The sequence below is a fragment of the Coregonus lavaretus genome (assembly GCF_964263955.1).
Source record: "Coregonus lavaretus genome assembly, contig: HAP1_SCAFFOLD_5800, whole genome shotgun sequence".
NCBI classification, from domain to species: Eukaryota; Metazoa; Chordata; class Actinopteri; order Salmoniformes; family Salmonidae; genus Coregonus; species Coregonus lavaretus.
In genome coordinates this window covers 1-23753 of record NW_028157000.1, presented here as the reverse complement: position 1 = coordinate 23753, position 23753 = coordinate 1, and the positions used below count along the sequence as shown (strand labels likewise).

The 23753-nt window shown below is 46.7% G+C and overlaps 1 protein-coding gene across 1 annotated transcript in view; it reads left to right on the top strand.

Moving 5' to 3' along the window:
• Positions 1–21080, top strand: part of LOC311125939 (voltage-gated delayed rectifier potassium channel KCNH8-like) — a gene marked incomplete at both ends in the record, with an annotated part of 30678 nt that extends 9598 nt beyond the window's left edge. Inside the window, 5 exons of the mRNA XM_084199963.1 lie at positions 5816–6055; positions 8671–8802; positions 15567–15709; positions 17143–17377; positions 20923–21080. Coding sequence (XP_084056089.1) covers positions 5816–6055; positions 8671–8802; positions 15567–15709; positions 17143–17377; positions 20923–21080 — 908 coding nt within the window. The remainder of the gene's footprint in view (positions 1–5815; positions 6056–8670; positions 8803–15566; positions 15710–17142; positions 17378–20922) is intronic.
• Between the last annotated feature and the right edge of the window lie 2673 nt (positions 21081–23753).

The following is a 23753-nucleotide window of genomic DNA, read 5'->3' as shown; positions in this document are numbered from 1 at the left end:
CTCTGCACACCCGCTGGACCGCTCCATCGCGGCCTCCTGCTGCCCCGTCGTCCACGTCGTGAGCCCCCCCCTAAAAATTTTCTGGGGCTCTCTCCTCCCCGTGGACCAGGCCTCCCCTCTGCACACCCGCTGGACCGCTCCATCGCGGCCTCCTGCTGCCCCGTCGTCCACGTCGTGAGCCCCCCCCTAAAAATTTTCTGGGGCTCTCTCCTCCCCGTGGACCAGGCCTCCCTAGTTCTCGCCAGACTCTCACTCCACTGCTTCAAAGTCCAACCTTTCTGCTCTTCGCTTGGCTGGGCCCAGTTGAGACTCCTACTCCACTGATCCCAGGTCCATCCACTCTCCTCTTCACGCTGCTTGGTCCTGTCTTGGTGGTTTCTTCTGTCACGTTCACTTAAGGAGGAGGACCAATGCGCAGCGTTGAATGCGTACATATTATTTATTAAACAGATCACCCGATCAAAACAACGAACGAAACGTGAAGTCCTTCGATACACACAAACCAAAAGGAACAAGAAACCACAACACAAAGTGAAAAGACCGATAGTTAAATATGGCTCCCAATCAGAGACAACCAGCTGACACTCGTTGCCTCTGATTGGGAGTCACTCAGGCCAACATAGATATACAAAACATAGACTTACACACCCTGGCTCAACATAACATAGTCCCCAGAGCCAGGGCGTGACAGCTGTGGTGTAGGATCAATTTGACCTGACCTCTGTCCTAAGTGCGTTTTCGTGACAAATTGGACAAAATCATTGCATATTGCCTTGCAAAATGTCAGAATTGCAGCAGCAAAACCAAGTAGTTTTCCCGCAAATATCACAACAAAATGCTGCGAAATACTGGAGGGACTGGAATAAGGTGCCATTTGGGACGCACGATAGGTGGAGGTGATGAGGGGGTGTGGCTTCAAGCATTCCGTTGGGGATTCCTCTCTCCTCTCATCTCCTTCTACTCTAGCCTTCTCTACTTGGACATGTTATTTAGTCTTCCCTCTCCTTTTCAATCCCTGTTTTCATATATTTCTTCTCCTCTTTTATTTCTCTGTCAGTGTTCTAGTTCTTCTTCCCTTTCATCCATAACTTTCTCATTCTATCTCCTCCATTCCTCTTTTAAATATCTTCTCTCAACCTTCACTCCCTCCCTCCCTCCCTCCCCTATATCTTCTTTCCTCCTCCCTCTCTCCTTCTCTCCTTCTCTCTTTCTCCCTTCCTCCCTTCTTTCTCTCTCTCTCTCTCTCTCTCTCTCTCTCTCTCTCTCTCTCTCTCTCTCTCTCCCTCTCTCTCTCTCCCTCCCTCTCTCTCTCTCTCTCTCTCTCTCTCTCTCTCTCTCTCTCTCTCTCTCTCTCTCTCTCTCTCTCTCTCTCTCTCTCTCTCTCTCTCTCTCTCTCTCTCTCCCTCTCTCCCTCTCTCCTTCCCTGTGGGGACTCTCATGCAGCTGTCAGATAGAGTGTGAGCACAGGGGGAGATGATCTATTGGCTGTTACACTTCAGCAATTAGACAGGAGAGGAGAATATGGTGGAAAGGAGGGAGGAAAATATGGTGGAGAGGAGGGAGAAGAAGAGGGTGGAGCGGAGGGAGAAGAAGGTGGTGGAGCGGAGGGAGGAGAAGGTGGTGGAGCGGAGGGAGGAGAAGGTGGTGGAGCTGAGGGAGTAGACGATGGTGGAGAGGAGGGAGGAGAAGATGGTGGAGAGGAGGGAGGAGAAGGTGGTGGAGCTGAGGGAGTAGACGATGGTGGAGAGGAGGGAGGAGAAGGTGGTGGAGCGGAGGGAGGAGAGGATGGTGGAGCTGAGGGAGTAGACGATGGTGGAGAGGAGGGAGGAGAAGATGGTGGAGTGGAGGGAGGAGAAGGTGGTGGAGCGGAGGGAGGAGAAGAGGGTGGAGCGGAGGGAGGAGAAGATGGTGGAGCGGAGGGAGGAGAAGATGGTGGAGCGGAGGGAGTAGACGATGGTGGAGAGGAGGGAGGAGTAGATGGTGGAGAGGAGAGAGAAGACGATGGTGGAGAGGAGGGAGAAGAAGGTGGTGGAGCGGAGGGAGGAGAAGAGGGTGGAGCGGAGGGAGGAGAAGATGGTGGAGCGGAGGGAGGAGAAGATGGTGGAGCGGAGGGAGTAGACGATGGTGGAGAGGAGGGAGGAGAAGGTGGTGGAGCTGAGGGAGTAGACGATGGTGGAGAGGAGGGAGGAGAAGATGGTGGAGAGGAGGGAGGAGAAGGTGGTGGAGCTGAGGGAGTAGACGATGGTGGAGAGGAGGGAGGAGAAGGTGGTGGAGCGGAGGGAGGAGAGGATGGTGGAGCTGAGGGAGTAGACGATGGTGGAGAGGAGGGAGGAGAAGATGGTGGAGTGGAGGGAGGAGAAGGTGGTGGAGCGGAGGGAGGAGAAGAGGGTGGAGCGGAGGGAGGAGAAGATGGTGGAGCGGAGGGAGGAGAAGATGGTGGAGCGGAGGGAGTAGACGATGGTGGAGAGGAGGGAGGAGTAGATGGTGGAGAGGAGAGAGAAGAAGATGGTGGAGAGGAGGGAGAAGAAGGTGGTGGAGCGGAGGGAGGAGAAGAGGGTGGAGCGGAGGGAGGAGAAGATGGTGGAGCGGAGGGAGGAGAAGATGGTGGAGCGGAGGGAGTAGACGATGGTGGAGAGGAGGGAGGAGTAGATGGTGGAGAGGAGAGAGAAGAAGATGGTGGAGAGGAGGGAGAAGAAGATGGTGGAGAGGAGGGAGGAGAAGATGGTGGAGCGGAGGGAGAACCTCCCGAGTGGCGCAGTGGTCTAAGCTCAGTTGGTAGAGCATGGCGTTTGCAATGCCAGGGTTGTGGGTTTGATTCCCACGGGGGGCCAGTATGAAAAAAAGAAAAAAAAGAATGTATGCACTCCCTAACTGTAAGTCGCTCTGGATAAGAGCGTCTGCTAAATGACTAAAATGTAAAAATTAGAAGAAGGTGCTGGAGAGGAGGGAGGAGAATATGGTGGAGAGGAGGGAGAAGAAGATGGAGGGAGGAGAATATGGTGGAGAGGAGGGAGGAGAAGATGGTGGAGAGGAGGGAGGAGAAGATGGCGGAGGGAGAAGAAGGTGCTGGAGAGGATGGAGGAGAATATGGTGGAGAGGAGGGATGAGAAGGTGGTGGAGAGGAGGGAGGATGGTGGAGCGGAGGGAGGAGAAGATGGTGGAGCAGAGGGAGGAGAAGATGGAGGAGAATATGGTGGAGAGGAGGGAGGACTAGGTGGTAGGGAGGAGAAGATGGTGGAGAGGAGGGAGGAGAATATGGTGGAGAGGAGGGAGGAGAAGATGGAGTGCGTAAAGAAGATGTGAGGATGAAGAAGGGGAATCCAAGGACAGGTGGAGATAGTAGACTAGAGAGGGATGAAGCATGTAGAGGTCTAGAGGAGAGGGAAGGCAAGGGTGGAGAGAGGACAGAGAGAGAGTAGCATGGATTGATGGATGAAAGGGCAAGTGTAACAGAAGTTGGAGGGAATAAGAGGGATGGAGAGAGGGAATAAAAGGGATAGATTGAGGGATTCTGGGGGTTGGGAGAAGAGGAAGAGTAATTAGACAGTGAGACCCAGAACAGTAGGAGGGAGACGGAGACGGAGAGCAGCTGGGAGGAGAGATGGAGAGAGGAATGGAGCAGAGAGAAGCGATGGAGGGGTGGGAGGAGAGAAGGAGGGAGGAGGTAGAGGGGTACCATCGCACAGCCTAAAGGATGGGGAGAGGGGGAGAGATGTAGGGGGAGGGAGAGAGGGAGAGAGGGAGGGATAGAAGGGTGTAGAATAGATTATGTGGGGAAGTGAAAGGGGGGAAACCTATGGATACAGAACAGAGGCTGTTAGACATGGAGGGAGAGGGAAGGGAAGTGAGTAGAGCGACTGAATGAAGGGGAGAGATTAAAAGAGAATGAAGGAGAGGAGAGATGGATTGCTAGGAGAAGTGGAGTGGTTGCTGACGGGGGGAAGTGAGGGGATTGAATGGGTGAAAGTGTAAGGTTGGGTTGAGATTACAAATTGCTTCTGATTATTCAAAAGTGTCTGCAACCCCCACTGCCCCAAATCAGTCCCAAGCCTGTATTCAATCTGGGCCATTAAAGAGCAAGCCACATCCAGATGGGAACACCTATGTGTATGTGTATGTGTGTGTGTGTGTGTGTTTGTGGCACGCATAAACGCACACACACACACACACTTGGGTAAACGTCTCTTAAGGCTAAGCTTCAGCCTCTCCTCCTCTCAGAGGGGGGCTGTTGGACAGGCAGGACGCGAGGGAAAGGAGTTAGGAATGTGGGGTCTGTCTCTGGTTCCTCTGAGATGTCTGGTCCTGTCTGTCTGGTCCTCACTCAGTGTCTGGAGGGTGTGTTTGTGTGTGTGTGCATGTGTGTGTGTTTGTGCGTGCATACATGAGCGTGTGTGTGTGTGTTCGGTACAGCCTCCTGACAGCTGTCCCAAGGCATGCTGCTGTCAGGCCTATAACACGGCACATTCTGCTGATGCAAATAAAAACATTAAAAAAGGTGGTCTTCCGCTTCAGACTCAAGAATCTCTTCAGCAGGTCAGAGAGTGTGGAGACAGATAGAACTGTGTGTGATTAAAGCAATTATGAAATGGAACGTCTCCTCGTTGAAGGACGTGTACAAGCATTCTGGTTCTGAAGCGCCGTATTTTAACAGAGAATTACTGTCGTTTCCTTTGACAAAGGTTGACACGAGACATTAAACAATTATGTATCAAATCGTCAAATCGATGGTGGGAAAAGAGATGGCTGAGGCAGAACATTTATTTTGGGATGAAACAACATGAAAACAATTGCAGTTGTAATGAATAGCTATAGTAATCCTACTCTAAGTCTTAGATCAATGCCTTGGTGATCATGATTAATTTAACAGATTCGCATAACAGTTTAGGTCAAGAAGGCATAATAGCTTAATTAATAGACCTGAAGATTTTTTCTCACCCTCCTTGCTCTTGCCTCACACACCCACCCACCCACCACCCACCAACCACCCACCACCCACCCACCACCCAACCACCACCCACCAACCACCCACCACCCACCCTCCTCTGTTCACACTTCAGTAACTCTCTAACTATAGCAGGTGATGGGTAACTTTGGTCCTCAGTGTCTGTCTGCTAGTTTCTGTTCTCTCAGACCAGCGTCTGCTTTAGATTGGTTAAACAGGTGTGTCACTCTGTGAGCAATTTGTCACTTTAATGGCTCAATTAAGCTCCAGGCAACAAGAGAAAGGTTGCATCCCAAATGACACCCTATTCCCTATATAGTGCACTACTTAGTTCACTACTTTTGACCAGAGTCCTATGGGTGAGGAGGGTGTCATTTGGGATACAGTTGGAATCAGCAGACACTCAGGCCCCTGAGGACTGGAGTTGCCCAACCGTAAACAACAGTATCTGCAGTGTTAGTTTATACCCTGATACACTATCCACAGTGGCCTAAACCCCCATCCTCACTGTCATAAATATGAATTACCTTGGTTCCCTGTCTTGTTTTGACAAGACAACAACTTTTCCCGGCCATCGGAGTAGCCCAAATTCACATAGTTATCGTTAAAAGTGTATTCAAAATATTCCTTGTCTTACTCTTACCAGACAACAACTTTATCCTGGCCTAAACTTACATCATCACTGTCTAAACCAGGGTCGTATTCACTAGAAACTAAAATGAAAGAAAACTGACCTAAATGAGGAGGGACTACCTGAACTTGTCCAATAAGAAACTCTCACCTGTTGGAAAAAGTTTTTCCATTCCAAAACATTTTGCTACGGTTTGCACTAATGAATGCGACCATGTATTTATTTATCTTTGATTCCACCAGACAGCAACTTCATCCTGGCTAATGCCCAGGTGTCCAAGGCCCAAGGCTTCCCCATTGTCTACTGTTCAGATGGCTTCTGTGAGCTCACAGGCTTCTCTCGCGCTGAAGTCATGCAGAAGAGCTGTGCCTGTAAGTTCCTGTACGGCCCAGAGAGCAGCGAGACCATCATCCTCAGCATCGACGATGCCCTGGACGAACGCAAGGAGTTCAAGGAAGAGATCATGTTCTACAAGAAGACAGGTAAGGAAAGGTGTGTGTGTGTGTGTTGAAGTCTGCTACAGTTGGACTCCACTACTCATCTCCTGTCCTCCTTCTGAAGACTCAGGATAGGTGAAAACAAGATGGTGGCTGCTTACTATGAATATGCTCTCACTTGTTCAGTTCTTTCACATCAATATCTTGGCAGCAACATCAATATGTCTTGACTGAATCACTTACATTCCACCATCAAGTTTAGTTGCTCGGATACTATTCATGCAAAGGTTACTTGGACACTTATTTGACATGTGCATTAAGGTCTAATAATATGTGGAAATCTTACAGAATGGACCTTAAAGTGATGGGCAATTTAGAGGAGAGGGAGATTTAGAGAGAGAGAAAGAGTGAGGAAGAGAGAGGTGGGTGTAAGGTTATAGATCCATGAGAGCTCAACAGGAATCTCATTTTACATACTACATACATTACATACTATTCATACTACATACAGTACATTACATACTATTCATACTACATACATTACATTACATACTATTCATACTACATACAGTACATTACATACTATTCATACTACATTTTACATTTACATTTTAGTCATTTAGCAGACACTCTTATCCAGAGCGACTTACAGGAGCAATTAGGGTTAAGTGCCTTGCTCAAGGGCACATCGACAGATTTTTCACCTAGTCGGCTCAGGGATTAGAACCAGCAACCTTTCGGTTACTGGCACAACGCTCTTAACCACTAAGCTACCTGCCGCCCTACATACAGTACATTACATACTATTCATGCTACATACAGTACATTACATACTATTCATATTACATACAGTACATTATATACTATTCATACTACATACTGTACATTACATACTAGTCATGCTACATACAGTACATTACATACTATTCATACTACATACAGTACATTGCATACTATTCATACTACATACTGTACATTACATACTATTCATACTACATACAGTACATTACATACTATTCATGCTACATACTGTACATTGCATACTATTCATACTACATACTGTACATTACATACTATTCATGCTACATACAGTACATTACATACTATTCATACTACATACAGTACATTGCATACTATTCATACTACATACTGTACATTACATACTATTCATGCTACATACAGTACATTACATACTATTCATACTACATACAGTACATTGCATACTATTCATGCTACACACAGTACATTGCATACTATTCATACTACATACAGTACATTACATACTATTCATACTACATACAGTACATTACATACTATTCATGCTACATACAGTACATTACATACTATTCATGCTACATACTGTACATTACATACTATTCATACTACATACTGTACATTACATACTATTCATACTACATACTGTACATTACATACTATTCATACTACATACAGTACATTACATACTATTCATACTACATACAGTACATTACATACTATTCATACTACACACAGTACATTACATACTATTCTTGACAGAGAGCACATTCATACAGTCTCTAAAGCACACAGACTAACACATTTTATACACTTCACACACACACATATGCCCGCACTTACACACTAGACTACACACATATACAGTATTTCACCTCAATTTCTCAGATTTTACCATTATTTACCAAGATTGCATAATTCTTACAGAGATCCCCTGACTTAGATATTTGTTCTTTTAAACTTGTACTTGGGGCATAGTGTGCCTGGGGAATAGTGTGCAGGAACCCACACACACACACACACCTACAGAACTCCTGCTAGGTTTTCAGGGAATGTGTTTGACTGCTTCCATGCATCTGTATTATACTGTACATATCTGCGTGCTTCAGAGTATAATCTGTTGTCTGTATTACATAACTTGATGTGTAATGTGATTATAATATGTCTTGCTGTAATGTGATTATAATGTGTCTTCATTTGTAATGTGATTATAATGTGTCTTGTTGTAATGTGATTATAATGTGTCTTGTTGTAATGTGATTATAATGTGTCTTGTAATGTGATTATAATGTGTCTTTATTTGTAATGTGATTATAATGTGTCTTGTTGTAATGTGATTATAATGTGTATTGTTGTAATGTGATTATAATGTGTCTTCATTTGTAATGTGATTATAATGTGTCTTGTTGTAATGTGATTATAATGTGTCTTGATTTGTAATGTGATTATAATGCGTCTTGATTTGTAGTGTGATTATAACGTGTAATGTCTGTATTAGATATCTTGATTGGTAATGTGATTATAATGTGTGTTGTGCAGCATATGATACAACATTTTGAAGCTCTGAATCTGTACTTTAACCTCTTAACAGATAAAAAGTCTTAAAAAATAGCCAAAAACAGAACATCAACCAATCAGAAGTTTAACCTTATTTCAGATGATTGGTCACGTATACAGTAGCATGTCCGTACTGTAGTGTGGCTCTGGGGTAGTTTCCCTTAGGTACAGAGCTAGGATCAGCTTCCCCTGCCCCAAGCCTAACCTTAACCATTACTGAGGAAAATGCAAAACTGACTCAAGATCAGCGTCTAGGGGCAACTTCACCCTACTCCGCTGTACGCGTATCATGTGTATAACGTGTGTGTGTGTGTGTCTGTCTACTGCAGCATCGTTGTTCTGGTGCCTGCTGGAAATTGTCCCCATTAAGAATGAGAAGGGAGACGTGGTGCTCTTCCTGGCTTCATTTAAAGACATCACAGACACCAAGGCCAAGGCCATCCCAGAGGACAGGCGAGAAGGTCAGTGTGTGTGTGTGTGTGTGTGTGTGTGTGTGTGTGTGTGTGTGTGTGTGTGTGTGTGTGTGTGTGTGTGTGTGTGTGTGTGTGTGGGGGTGGGTGTGTGCGCACATGCATGCGTGGTGCTTGCGTGTGTGTGTGGACTCTTAGTGGTGTGTGTGTGTGTGTGTGTGTGTGTATCTGCAGTCAATAATGTTGTTGCTCATTCCTCATCTCGGTGTGTAATTGCTTCCATTACTGTACATTACAACAAAACGACAAACAAAAACATGGTTTATTTTTATTCAAAGAAAAAGGCTGTTGCTGCACATGCTTTTAGTGAAAGATAAAAGCAGGGAGTAATGACTGTGGATTTGACATGTTATTCTAAATTGCATCTGCATGGTAATTCTTCAACAATTAGCATTTTAAATGTTGTCAGCATAGGTACTGAGAAAACACAGCTCTGCAGAAGTGTGCGTTTTTTGTCAGTATTACAAAAGCAATGCAAAGTTCATCTCAGTCCAGGCAGGGGAAACCCATCTTAACACGCACACATTCGCACGCACACACGCAAGCGTAAACACATGCATACACGCACACACATGCACGCACACACACACACACACACACACACACACACACACACCTTCCGGCAGATTGGACAGTGTGTGCCAAACAGGGGAACCCAATCTCTCTGTCGTCAACAACCCCTCCTTCCCTCTCTCCCTCCCTCCCTCGCTCCCTCGTTCCCACCTTCGCTCCCTTTGCATTTGTCTCCCTCTCCCCCCTCTCTCTCGTTCTCTTTCTCTTGATTTCGCTTTGGCTCTCTTTCCTTTCCTCTATCTGTACCTACCTCTCTGTCCCTCCCTCCCTCCCCATCTCTCCCTACCTTCCTCTCTGTCCCTCCCTCCCTCCCTCCCTCCCCATCTCTCCCTACCTTCATCTCTGTCCCTCCCTCCCTCCCTCCCCATCTCTTCCTACCTACCTCTCTGTCCCTCCCTCACTCCCCATCTCTCCCTACCTACCTCTCTGTCCCTCCCTCCCTCCCCATCTCTCCCTACCTACCTCTCTGTCCCTCCCTCCCTCCCTCCCCATCTCTCTGTACCTTCCTCTCTGTCCCTCCCTCCCTCCCCATCTCTCCCTACCTACCTCTCTGTCCCTCCCTCCCTCCCCATCTCTCTGTACCTTCCTCTCTGTCCCTCCCTCCCTCCCCATCTCTCCCTACCTACCTCTCTGTCCCTCCCTCCCTCCCTCCCCATCTCTCCGTACCTTCCTCTCTGTCCCTCCCTCCCTCCCTCCCCATCTCTCCGTACCTTCCTCTCTGTCCCTCCCTCCCCATCTCTCCGTACCTACCTCTCTGTCCCTCCCTCCCTCCCTCCCTCCCCATCCCTCCCTCCCTCCCTCCCTCCCTCCCTCTCTTCCCTCCCTACTTCCCCCCTTTATCTCTCACTTCACTCTCTCTTTCCATCTCTACTCTTCATACATCTTCCTCTCTCCCCCTCTCTTTTTCCATCTCTTCTTTCCATACCGCCTCCTCTCTCCCCCTCTCTCTTTCCATCTCTTCTTTCCGTACCTCCTCCTCTCTCCCCCTCTCTCTTTCCATCTCTCCTTTCCGTACCTCCTCCTCTCTCCCCCTCTCTCTTTCCATCTCTTCTTTCCATACCTCCTCCTCTCTCCCCCTCTCTCTTTCCATCTCTTCTTTCCGTGCCTCCTCCTCTCTCCCCCTCTCTCTTTCCATCTCTTCTTTCCGTACCTCCTCCTCTCTCCTCTCTCTTTCCATCTCTCCTTTCCGTACCTCCTCCTCTCTCCCCCTCTCTCTTTCCATCTCTTCTTTCCGTGTCTCCCCTCTCTCCCCCTCTCTCTCCCTCTCTCTTTCCATCTCTTCTTTCCGTACCTCCTCCTCTCTCCTCCTCTCTCTTTCCATCTCTCCTTTCCGTACCTCCTCCTCTCTCCCCCTCTCTCTTTCCATCTCTTCTTTCCGTGTCTCCCCTCTCTCCCCCTCTCTCTCCCTCTCTCTTTCCATCTCTTTTTTCCGTACCTCCTCCTCTCTCCTCCTCTCTCTTTCCATCTCTCCTTTCCGTACCTCCTCCTCTCTCCCCCTCTCTCTTTCCATCTCTTCTTTCCGTACCTCCTCCTCTCGCCCCCTCTGTCTGACCTCCCTGGTTCTAAAGTGAGGGGAAATGCATTAGATCTAAAAATGAGAGTGTCTGTGTCTCTGGCTCCCTGGCTGTCTGTTCACCTCGTCTGGGGTCCACACACACACACACACACACACACACACACACACACACACACACACAAACACACACACACTCAAAAGCAGTTATCACCTTGGATATTACTGATATCTCCCTGGAGCACCACTGGCCTCTTCTTCTCCTGTGGGTTTTCTTTGGATGTGTGAGTGTATGTTAAGCCTGTGTGTGTGTGTGTGTGTGTGTGTGTGTGTGTGTGTGTGTGTGTGTGTGTAGAAGTCCAAACCCCAGTGCCTACTCTTATAACCCAGTCCTCTATCAGAGAAAAAACAGCCAGGTCACCCGTGATACAAGTCAGTATTCGACGTCCATCCATGTGTGAGGACGTCGGGAGATGACATGGAAACCGGCCACTAGAGGCAACAGTGAGCGCTGTTACCTTCAAGTAGGTTTCGGTTTTGCTAGGGTGTTGTGGATGGGGATTGTAGATGGGCGTAAGCATCTGCCTCTGTCCCCCTACAAAGGTTGCAAGTTCGAATCCAGTGATAGAAAGTAGTTTTTGAGATTTTTGAGACACACACACAGCATCTGCCTCTGTCCCCCTACAAAGGTTGCAAGTTCGAATCCAGTGATAGAAAGTTGTTTTTGAGATTTTTGTTTTAAGCCAATCCCAAACCTTAACCCTTACCATAACCTTTCTGAGTTAATGCCTAACTGTCACATCTACTTACGCTCCCCCTCTCCGGCGCTCGACGTGGCCAGTTTACTTACCATTACGCACACCTGCCACCATCGTTACGCGCACCTGTGCCTCATTATGAGACTCACCTGGACTCCACCACCTCACTGATTACCTCCCCTATATCTGTCACCCCCTTTGGTTCATTCCCCAGGCAGTATTAGTTATGTTTTTCATGTCCAGACATTACTCTTGTTTTGTATTGTTCCATGTTTATTGTATTATTAAATTCCCCCCCTGTACTTGCTTCTCGACTCCCAGCGTCTGTGTTACAGAATACTGCCTCACAAATGGAAGCAAAAGGTATTTTCTGGTGACATCGGGTCCAAATGCCACAGCCAAGCAACCGGCCATGCCTTGGCAGCAGATGCAACCGCCAACCATGCTTCAACTGGCTCGACAGGTTCCCATGCCTTAGCTGGCTCGACAGGTTCCCATGCCTCAGCTTGCTCGACAGGTTCCCAAGCCTCAGCTGGCTTGACAGGTTCCCATGTCTTAGCTGGCTCGACAGGTTCCCATGCCTCCGCTGGCTTGACAGGTTCCCATGCCTCAGCTGGCTCGACAGGTTCCCGCGCCTCAGCTGGCTCGACATGTTCCCACGCCTCAGCTGGCTCGACAGGTTCCCATGCCTCAGCTGGCTCGACATGTTCCCATGCCTCAGCTGGCTCGACAGGTTCCCATGCCTCAGCTGGCTCAACAGGTTCCCATGCCTCAGCTGGCTCGACAGGTTCCCGCGTCTCAGCTGGCTCAACAGGTTCCCATGCCTCAGCTGGCTCGACAGGTTCCCGCGTCTCAGCTGGCTCAACAGGTTCCCATGCCTCAGCTGGCTCGACAGGTTCCCGCGTCTCAGCAGGCTCGACAGGTTCCCGTGCCTCAGCAAGCTCGACAGGTTCCCGCGCCTCAGCAGAAGCGACTGGCCTGCTCCACCATTCCTCTGGTCGGCGTTGTCCTGCGGCTGGAGTCACGCGTCGGGAACCACCTTGTCATTACAGACCAATAGTTTGAGCTGAGACTCCCACTTAGTCATTACATACCAATAGTTTGAGCTGAGACTCCCACTTAGTCATTACATACCAATAGTTTGAGCTGACACTCCCACCTTGTCATTACTGACCAATAGTTTGAGCTGAGACTCCCACTTTGCCATTACAGACCAATAGTTTGAGCTGAGACTCCCACTTTGTCATTACATACCAATAGTTTGAGCTGAGACTCCCACCTTGTCATTACAGACCAATAGTTTGAGCTGAGACTCCCAGCTTGTCATTACAGACCAATAGTTTGAGCTGAGACTCCCACTTTGTCATTACAGACCAATAGTTTGAGCTGAGACTCACACTTTGTCATTACAGACCAATAGTTTGAGCTGAGACTCCCACTTTGTCATTACATACCAATAGTTTGAGCTGAGACTCCCACTTTGTCATTACTGACCAATAGTTTGAGCTGAGACTCTCACTTTGTCATTACAGACCAATAGTTTGAGCTGACACTCCCACCTTGTCATTACAGACAAATAGTTTGAGCTGAGACTCCCACTTTGTCATTACTGACCAATAGTTTGAGCTGAGACTTTTTATTTTTTTATACATTTGCTAAAATAAAAAAATAAAAACAGTTTTGCTTTGTCATTATGGGATATTGTGTTTAGATTGATGAGGAAAACAATTTTTTTAATCCATTGTTGAATAAGGCTGTAACGTAACAAAATGTGGAAAAAGTCAAGGGGTCTGAATATTTTCCGAATGCACTGTATGTATACGCTGTATTCTAGTCAAGGCTCATCCTATATAACTACTGCTGTACACACCTTTTCTATTCATATACTGTCCATACTGTCTCTACAGACCATTCACATACAGTGAGGGAAAAAAGTATTTGATCCCCTGCTGATTTTGTACGTTTGCCCACTGACAAATAAATGATCAGTCTATAATTTTAATGGTATGTTTATTTGAACAGTGAGAGACAGAATAACAACACAAAAATCCAGAAAACGCATGTCAAAAATTTTATAAATTGATTTGCATTTTAATGAGGGAAATAAGTATTTGACCCCCTCTCAATCAGAAAGATTTCTGGCTCCCAGGTGTCTTTTATACAGGTAACGAGCTGAGATTAGGAGCACACTCTTAAAGGGAGTGCTCCTAATCTCAGCTTGTTACCTGTATAAAAGACACCTGTCCACAGAAGCAATCAATCAATCAGATTCCAAATTCTCCACCATGGCCAAGACCAAAGAGCTCTAAAAGGATGTCAGGGACAAGATTGTAGACCTACACAAGGCTGGAATGGGCTACAAGACCATCGCCAAGCAGCTTGGAGAGAAGGTGACAACAGTTGGTGCGATTATTTGCAAATGGAAGAAACACAAAATAACTGTCAATCTCCCTCGGCCTGGGGCTCCATGCAAGATCTCACCTCGTGGAGTTGCAATGATCATGAGAACGGTGAGGAATCAGCCCAGAACTACACGGGAGGATCTTGTCAATGATCTCAAGGCAGCTGAGACCATAGTCACCAAGAAAACAATTGGTAACACAGTACGCCGTGAAGGACTGAAATTCTGCAGCGCCCGCAAGGTCCCCCTGCTCAAGAAAGCACATATACAGGCCCGTCTGAAGTTTGCCAATGAACATCTGAATGATTCAGAGGAGAACTGGGTGAAAGTGTTGTGGTCAGATGAGACCAAAATCGAGCTCTTTGGCATCAACTCAACTCGCCGTGTTTGGAGGAGGAGGAATGCTGCCTATGACCCCAAGAACATCATCCCCACCGTCAAACATGGAGGTGGAAACATTATGCTTTGGGGGTGTTTTTCTGCTAAGGGGACAGGACAACTTCACCGCATCAAAGGGACGATGGACGGGGCCATGTACCGTCAAATCTTGGGTGAGAACCTCCTTCCCTCAGCCAGGGCATTGAAAATGGGTCGTGGATGGGTATTCCAGCATGACAATGACCCAAAACACACGGCCAAGGCAACAAAGGAGTGGCTCAAGAAAAAGCACATTAAGGTCCTGGAGTGGCCTAGCCAGTCTCCAGACCTTAATCCCATAGAAAATCTGTGGAGGGAGCTGAAGGTTTGAGTTGCCAAACGTCAGCCTCGAAACCTTAATGACTTGGAGAAGATCTGCAAAGAGGAGTGGGACAAAATCCCTCCTGAGATGTGTGCAAACCTGGTGGCCCTCTACAAGAAACGTCTGACCTCTGTGATTGCCAACAAGGGTTTTTCCACCAAGTACTAAGTCAAATACTTATTTCCCTCATTAAAATGCAAATCAATTTATAAAAATTTTTACATGCGTTTTTCTGGATTTTTGTTGTTGTTATTCTGTCTCTCACTGTTCAAATAAACCTACCATTAAAATTATAGACTGATCATTTCTTTGTCAGTGGGCAAACGTACAAAATCAGCAGGGAATCAAATACTTTTTTCCCTCACTGTACATATATATGTATTTATACTCAGGACTCTGACATTTCTCGTTCTGATATGACTTAATTTATTATTCTCTTTAGTTTTAACTTTTGGATTATGTGTGTATTGTTTGTATTGCTAGATATTGCTGCATGTTGTAGCTAGAAACATAAGCATTTCACTGCACTTACTATAACATCTGCAAAACTGTGTACAAACTGTGTACAAACTTTGATTTGATTTTATACATATTCATTCTCACTGTAACCAGCGTTGGATATTAAACATTTCATCCAAACATAATGATTTCCCCCTATTTCTTTCCTCATTTTTTATATGAGATTTCCCATGGGGCCATGTGGTTTGATTGTACAATAATACTGTTTGTGTGTGTGTGCGTGCGTGTGTGCGTATGTGTTTGTGTGTGTAGAGCGCCGACGAGGGCGGGTGAAGACTGGCTCTTCATTCAGCTCTACTCGTCTGCGGCGCAGCACTGTACTCTACCACATCTCTGGTCACCTCCACAGCAAAGACAACAACAAGAAGAAGAAGACAAAGATCAAACTCAACAAGGTAACACACACCTTAACAACAAAACTACTCACCCTAACAACCAGCACTACACACTATAACAACCAACACTACACACCTTAACAACTAACACTACTCACCCTAACAACCAACACTACACACTATAACAACCAACACTACACACCTTAACAACCAACACTACACACCTTAACAACTAACACTACTCACCCTAACAACCAGCACTACACACTATAACAACCAACACTACACACCTTAACAACTAACACTACTCACCCTAACAACCAACACTACACACTATAACAACCAACACTACACACCTTAACAACTAACACTACTCACCCTAACAACCAACACTACACACTATAACAACCAACACTACACACCATAACAACCAACACTACTCACCCTAACAACCAACACTACACACCATAACAACCAACACTACACACCATAACAACCAACACTACACACCATAACAACCAACATTACACACCATAACAACCAACACTACACACCCTAACAACCAACACTACACACCCTAACAACCAACACTACACACCATAACAACCAACATTACACACCCTAACAACCAACATTACATACCCTAACAACCAACACTAAACACCCTAACAACCAACACTACACACCCTAACAACCAACACTAAACACCCTAACAACCAACACAACACACCCTAACAACCAACACTAAACACCCTAACAACAAACACTACACACCCTAACAACCAACATTACACACCCGAACAACCAACCCTAAACACCCTAACAACCAACACAACACACCCTAACAACCAACACTACACACCCTAACAACCAACACTAAACACCCTAACAACAAACACTACACACCCTAACAACAAACAAATAACAGACATGAGAGCACCTGCCACTACTTTACTCAATTCCTAGCAACAATGTTTTAGGGGATGATCCTTTTTTCCAACCAGTGAGTTTTAGTGTGGCCTGTGTGGTCCAGCGGTTATAGCTGCTGACCCCGGTACACATGTATGCCAGAGTCGACATGGGTTTGAAACCGGTCCACTCCAGTCTTTCAACAGTGTACTATCTCTTCAATAAAGCTAAAAAAATAAGTGGGGGACTGCCCCACTACTGAAATAAATATATTTTTTAAAAGAGTACATTTTGGATACCCTTGTAATCTGTTTTCTTGATTCCAACTCCTCCAACCCTCCAACCCCCTTCACACACAGAAACATATCAGTGTTCTTTGACTTGATGAACCCTCATCCCCCCCATCCCCTGTCCTTTCATCCAATCAGAATGTGTTCCCTCCTCCTTTAATCCAATCAGAATGTGTTCCCTTTTTCCTTTCATCCAATCAGAATGTGTTACCCTCTCCTTTCATCCAATCAAAATGTGTTCCACTCTCCTTTCACCCAATCAGAATGTGTTCCCCTCTCCTTTCATCCAACCAGAATGTGTTCGGGGACCCCCCTGCTCTGCCGGAGTACAAGGTTGCGGACGCCAAGAAGTCCAAGTTCATCCTGCTTCACTTCAGCACCTTCAAGGCAGGCTGGGATTGGCTGATTCTGCTGGCTACCTTCTACGTTGCCGTGACAGTGCCCTACAACGTCTGCTTCATCGGAGACGATGACCTCACCAGGAGCACTACAGTCAGCGACATTGCCGTGGAGATACTCTTTATTATAGGTATAGGGGAGGGTCATATGTGTGTATGGGAGGGGGTTGGGGTTGGGTGGAGTGGGGTCAGAGTTAGATTTATGGTTTGGGTTTGGGGTTAGGGTTAGGCTTTGGTTAGGGTTTTTGCCTGACGACTCATCCTGAATTGAATTCTGCTGCTCTATTGATCGCTCCATACATCAGTCTGAACATAACATCCTAGAAGTTGTTTGTGCTGACGTCAAAATTGCGTGATTCAAGATTTGTGTAGGCCGGCTCTGGTCCAACCGATTGGTTTCTGCGACCAATCAGAATAATTTGAATGTATTCGCATACAAGAAGTCGTCGGGGTGAAGATCAAATCCAGACTCATCGTGGAGAAGAAACGTTAGTGGGCGTGGCATTTGGCCAGAACGATGTGGATAGGTAGCCAGGCAAGTTAGGGTTAGGGAGTGTTAGAGTTAGGGACAGTGTTAGGGTTAGAGTTAGGGACAGTGTTAGGGTAAGAGTTAGGGACAGTGTTAGGGTTAGAGTTAGGGACAGTGTTAGGGTTAGAGTTAGGGACAGTGTTAGGGTTAGAGTTAGGGACAGTGTTAGGGTTAGAGTTAGGGACAGTGTTAGGGTTAGAGTTAGGGACAGTGTTAGGGTTAGAGTTAGGGACAGTGTTAGGGTTAGAGTTAGGGACAGTGTTAGGGTTAGAGTTAGGGACAGTGTTAGGGTTAGAGTTAGGGACAGTGTTAGGGTTAGAGTTAGGGACAGTGTTAGGGTCTCTTCCCTCTGCTCAATCCTTCTCCCTCCAATCTCCTGATTCTGCCTCCTCAACCCTCCTCTCCTCCCTTTCTGCATCCTTTGACTCTCTGTGTCCCCTATCCTCACGGCCGGCTCGGTCCTCCCCTCCAGCTCCGTGGCTTGATGACTCATTGCGAGCTCACAGAACAGAGCTCCGGGCAGCGGAGCGGAAATGGAAGAAAACTAAATTCCCTGCCGACCTGGCATCTTTTCACTCCCTCCTCTCTACATTTTCTTCATCTGTTTCTGCTGCTAAGGCCACCTTCTACCACTCTAAATTCCAAGCATCTGCCTCTAACCCTAGGAAGCTCTTTGCCACATTTTCCTCCCTCCTGAATCCTCCCCCCCCCCTCCCCCCCTCCTCTCTCTCTGTGGATGACTTCGTCAACCACTTTGAAAAGAAGGTTGACGACATCCGATCCTTGTTTGTTAAGCCTAATGACACTGCTGGTCCTGCTCACACTGCCCTACCCTATGCTTTGACTTCTTTCTCCCCTCTCTCTCCAGATAAGATCCTGCGACTTGTGACTGCAGGCCGCCCAACAACCTGCCCGCTTGACCCCATCCCCTCCTCCCTTCTCCAGACCATCTCCGGTGACCTTCTCCCCTACCTCACCTCGCTGATCAACTCATCCTTGACCGCTGGCCATGTCCCTTCCGTCTTCAAGAGAGCGAGAGTTACTCCCCTTCTCAAAAAACCAACACTCGACCCCACTGATGTCAACAACTACAGACCAGTATCCCTTCTTTCTTTTCTTTCCAAAACTATTGAGCGTGCCGTCTTTAGCCAACTCTCTTGCTATCTCTCTCAGAATGACCTTCTTGATCCAAACCAATCAGGTTTCAGGACTGGTCATTCAACTGAGACTGCTCTTCTCTGTGTCACAGAGACTCTCCGCACTGCTAAAGCTAACTCTCTCTCCTCTGCTCTTGTCCTTCTAGATCTGTCTGCTGCCTTTGATACTGTGAACCATCAGATCCTCCTCTCCACCCTCTCCGAAATGGGCATCTCCGGCGCGGCTCACTCCTGGATTGCGTCCTACCTGACCGGTCGCTCCTACCAAGTGGCGTGGCGGGAAGCTGTCTCCGCACCACGTGCTCTCACCACTGGTGTCCCCCAGGGATCGGTTTTGGGCCCTCTCCTTTTCTCCCTATACACCAAGTCACTTGGCTCTGTCATATCCTCACATGGCCTTTCCTATCATTGCTACGCTGACGATACACAACTAATCTTCTCCTTTCCCCCTTCTGATCACCAGGTGGCGAATCGCATCTCTGCATGTCTGGCAGACATATCAGTATGGATGACGGATCACCACCTCAAGCTGAACCCTGGCAAGACGGAGCTGCTCTTCCTCCCCGGGAAGGACTGCCCGTTCCATGATCTCGCCATCACGGTAGACAACTCCGCTGTGTCCTCCTCCCAGAGTGCGAAGAGCCTAGGCGTGACCCTGGACAACACCCTGTCGTTCTCCGCCAACATCAAGGCGGTGACCCGCTCCTGCAGGTTCATGCTCTACAACATTCGGAGAGTGCGACCCTGCCTTACACAGGAAGCGGCGCAGGTCCTGGTCCAGGCACTTGTCATCTCCCGTCTGGACTACTGCAACTCGCTGTTGGCTGGGCTCCCTGCCTGTGCCATTAAACCCCTACAACTCATCCAGAATGCCGCAGCCCGTCTGGTGTTCAACCTTCCCAAGTTCTCTCACGTCACCCCCCTCCTCCGCACACTCCACTGGCTTCCAATTGAAGCTCGCATCCGCTACAAGACCATGGTGCTTGCCTTTGGAGCAGTGAGGGGAACGGCACCCCTGTACCTTCAGGCTCTGATCAGTCCCTACACCCAAACGAGGACATTGCGTTCATCCACCTCTGGCCTGCTGGCTCCCCTTCCTCTGCGGAAGCACAGCTCCCCCTCAGCCCAGTCAAAACTGTTCGCTGCTCTGGCACCCCAATGGTGGAACAAGCTCCCTCACGACGCCAGGACAGCGGAGTCACTCACCACCTTCCGGAGACATTTGAAACCCCACCTCTTTAAGGAATACCTGGGATAGGCTAAAGTATTCCTTCTAACCCCCCCCCCCCCCCCCCCCCAAATTGTAAAGTGGTTATCCCACTGGCTATAGGGTGAACGCACCAATTTGTGAGTCGCTCTGGCTAAGAGCGTCTGCTAAATGACGTTAATGTGCCCTTGAGCAAGGCACTTAACCCTAATTGCTCCTGTAAGTCGCTCTGGTTAAGAGCGTCTGCTAAATGACTAAAATGTAAATGTAAATATGTAGCTCAGTTGATAGAGCATGGCGTTTGCAACGCCAGGGTTGTGGGTTCGATTCCCATGGGGGGCCAGTATAAAAAAAAAAAATGTATTCACTAACTGTAAGTCGCTCTGGATAAGAGCGTCTGCTAAATGACTAAAATGTAAATGTAAATGGTTAGAGTTAGGGACAGTGTTAGGGTAAGAGTTAGGGACAGTGTTAGGGTTAGAGTTAGGGACAGTGTTAGGGTTAGAGTTAGGGACAGTGTTAGGGTTAGAGTTAGGGACAGTGTTAGGGTTAGAGTTAGGGACAGTGTTAGGGTAAGAGTTAGGGACGGGGTGTATAGTTTGTGGTCCAGCAGCTCAGTAACCTATGACACTTGTAGTGGGTGTACTTACCACCCTTTCTCCCTCTCTCTTCCTGTCTATCTCTCTCTCTCTCTCTCTCTCTCTCTCTATCTCTCTATCTCTCTCTCTCTCTCTCTCTCTCTCTTCCTCTCGCTCCCTCTCTCTCTCCCTTTCTCCTTCCCAGACATTGTGTTCAGCTTCCGTACCACGTATGTGAGTAAGTCTGGTCAGGTGATCTTCAACGCGCGGTTGATCTGCATCCACTACATGACCACGTGGTTCATCATCGACCTGGTTGCCGCACTGCCCTTTGACCTCCTCTACGCCTTTAAAGTCAGCGTGGTGAGTCGATTGGTTACCCCATAGCGGTCCGCTAGCCAATGAAATCACTGTGATGCTGTGTTGTGTTTTTTGTCATTAACTTAAAAAGCAAATGAAATGCTTTAGAGAGCATGCGTGATATTTTGTGCCTAATCACTGAAGAAGACATATTGCAACCCTTGAAATAGCAAGGACTAGATTTTTTAAATACAGTATATAGACATTGAATCTGCCAAGCACATTCCATCACACATTTGTTATGTCATAGTGGTGTTACTGTACTGTAAATTAGATTCATGATTGATTGGTTTTCCAATAAGTCCAATACCTAAAGAAATCAACACGATATTCATTTTATTTATAAATAACTTTTCAAACATTTAGCTCAAAGTGCCAAAACATAGTACTCTATAATATAATATAATATTTAGCAGACGCTTTTATCCAAAGCGACTTACAGTCATGTGTGCATACATTTTTACATATGGGTGGTCCCGGGGATCGAACCCACTACCCACTACCCTGGCGTTACAAGCGCCATGCTCTACCAATTGAGCTACAGAGGACCACAAACACTTAATCACAAGATTGTGTTTGTAATGTAACATCATATAATTAAGCAATAAGGCACGAAGGGGTGTGGTATATGGCCAATATACCATGGCTAAGGGCTGATCTAAAGCACGATGCAACGCGGAGTCCCTGGATACAGCCGTTAGCCGTGGTATATTGGCCATATACCATAAACCCCTGAGGTGCCTTATTGATATTATAAACTGGTTACCAACGTAATTAGAACAGTAAAAATAAATGTTTTGTCATACCCGTGGTATACTGTCTGATATACCAAGACTGTCAGCCAATCAGTGTTCAGGGCTCGAACCACCCAGTTTATAATTACTGTTTTATAACTGTCTCTTGATTGATTGTTTATTCAATACATCCAATATCTAATACAGTGGTATTCTATTTACAGTACCGGGGCTGAGACACAAATGGCATTTGAAAATAATGGATAACATTGATTACTTTACACACAGAGGAACTGGCAGTTTTCCTGCATGTGTTTCTGTGTATTGATTTCATATACAGCACAAGGAACACAGTTCTATCACATTGTGCCATAAGAGCCTTTACTGTTCTAGTATAATAATATCTTTGGTTCCATTGAGAATAGTGGAATAGCAGAACAATAGAAATTAGAGCAGTTTCAGCGGTTGAATGATATTACCCAAGGGAAACGCTGCTCTCTATGGCTGGGGAGCTTTGATTGGTTGTGTGGTTTAGTTTCATTATAGGGATCAGGAAGTATCACCCTCTGGTCTGTAATTGAGAGAAAGACTGTCAGAAAGGTCCCTCCTCTGCCTCTCTGTTTGCTTTGGGTCGACTAAATCAAATTGGTCCAATATACTGGGGACAAACACACCGCAAGCACGCACGCATGAACGCACGCAGACACACACACACACACAGGGAGGATAGAGACGTAAGCCGTGTGTGTTTCCTTTTACCATGATAGAACAACAGGAAATCAACCCTGGAATCCCACTGGGACTAATTGAGACTGGGTCAGGATGAAGAGAGAGAGAGAGAGAAAAAGAGAGAACACCAGAGAAAAAGATACTGAGAGAGGGGGTGAGAAGATACAGAGTTGCATTATCCCTCATAGCACATCGATGATGACCAAATAGCATTCCTTTGTGTATAGTATTTATATGTTGTGTCTATATGACTAAATAACCAAATCGACCTGCCATTTTAGCTTCTGTTTGTTTTTGTTGCCTGCCACATATGCCAAACTTGCCAAATGCTATCATGAAAGAGGACCACAATGGAAATAAGTATTTTGTGTTTATCCTTGATGATTCTTAATCAAGTACATAATTATGTATCTGTACCTTGTTTTAAATGATAAAATAAACTAAACTAAACAATGAGAGAGAAGAAGTGAACACAACAAAAGAGTGAGAGGGAGAAGATAAAATGTCAAATGTAAAATGAGAGTGAGAGAGACTTTACATAATTATTGGTGTTAGTGATTGTCCTGTTGAGTTGACAGTCTTTCATTTTTTTCATGATGTTAATATTGTTAAGGACAATCATTCCATTTTCAAAGTACGCTTTGGCAATGTTTACATTCTTATGTCAATAAGAAATGTGAAATTGAGAGAGAGAGAGAGAGAGAGAGAGGAGAGAGAGAGAGAGAGAGAGAGAGAGAGAGAGAGAGAGAGAGAGAGAGAGAATGAGAATGACAGGGTGCTCCAGTGCTCTAGGCGAAAGTCCTGCTTGGTTCCAGACTCTATTAGTGGAAATACCATGGTGTCCCAGAGGAGGCTGGTTTGAGGATGCGGGCACCGGGGCCGGGGGCGACGCCAGGGGAGTCCAGGCACGCAGGGTAATTGTCGAGCTTTTGGAGTGATGTCCTGCTAAGGCTGTAGGCCATATGTCACCAGAATGAGACAACAAGTCCCTGTGCTATCTCACTCATTCTATCTCTCTCTCTTATTCTCTCTCTTCCCTCTGTCCTTCTCTTCTTTTTTCTTCAGTCCCTCTATTTCTTCTTCTCTGTTGCATTCCTTCCTGTCTCCTTCCTCTGTCTTTCTCCATCTTCTCCTCAAAGTACCATCTCTCTCTATGTCTCTGTCTCTGTCTCTCTGTCTCTGTCTCCGTCTCCGTCTCCGTCGCCGTCTCTCT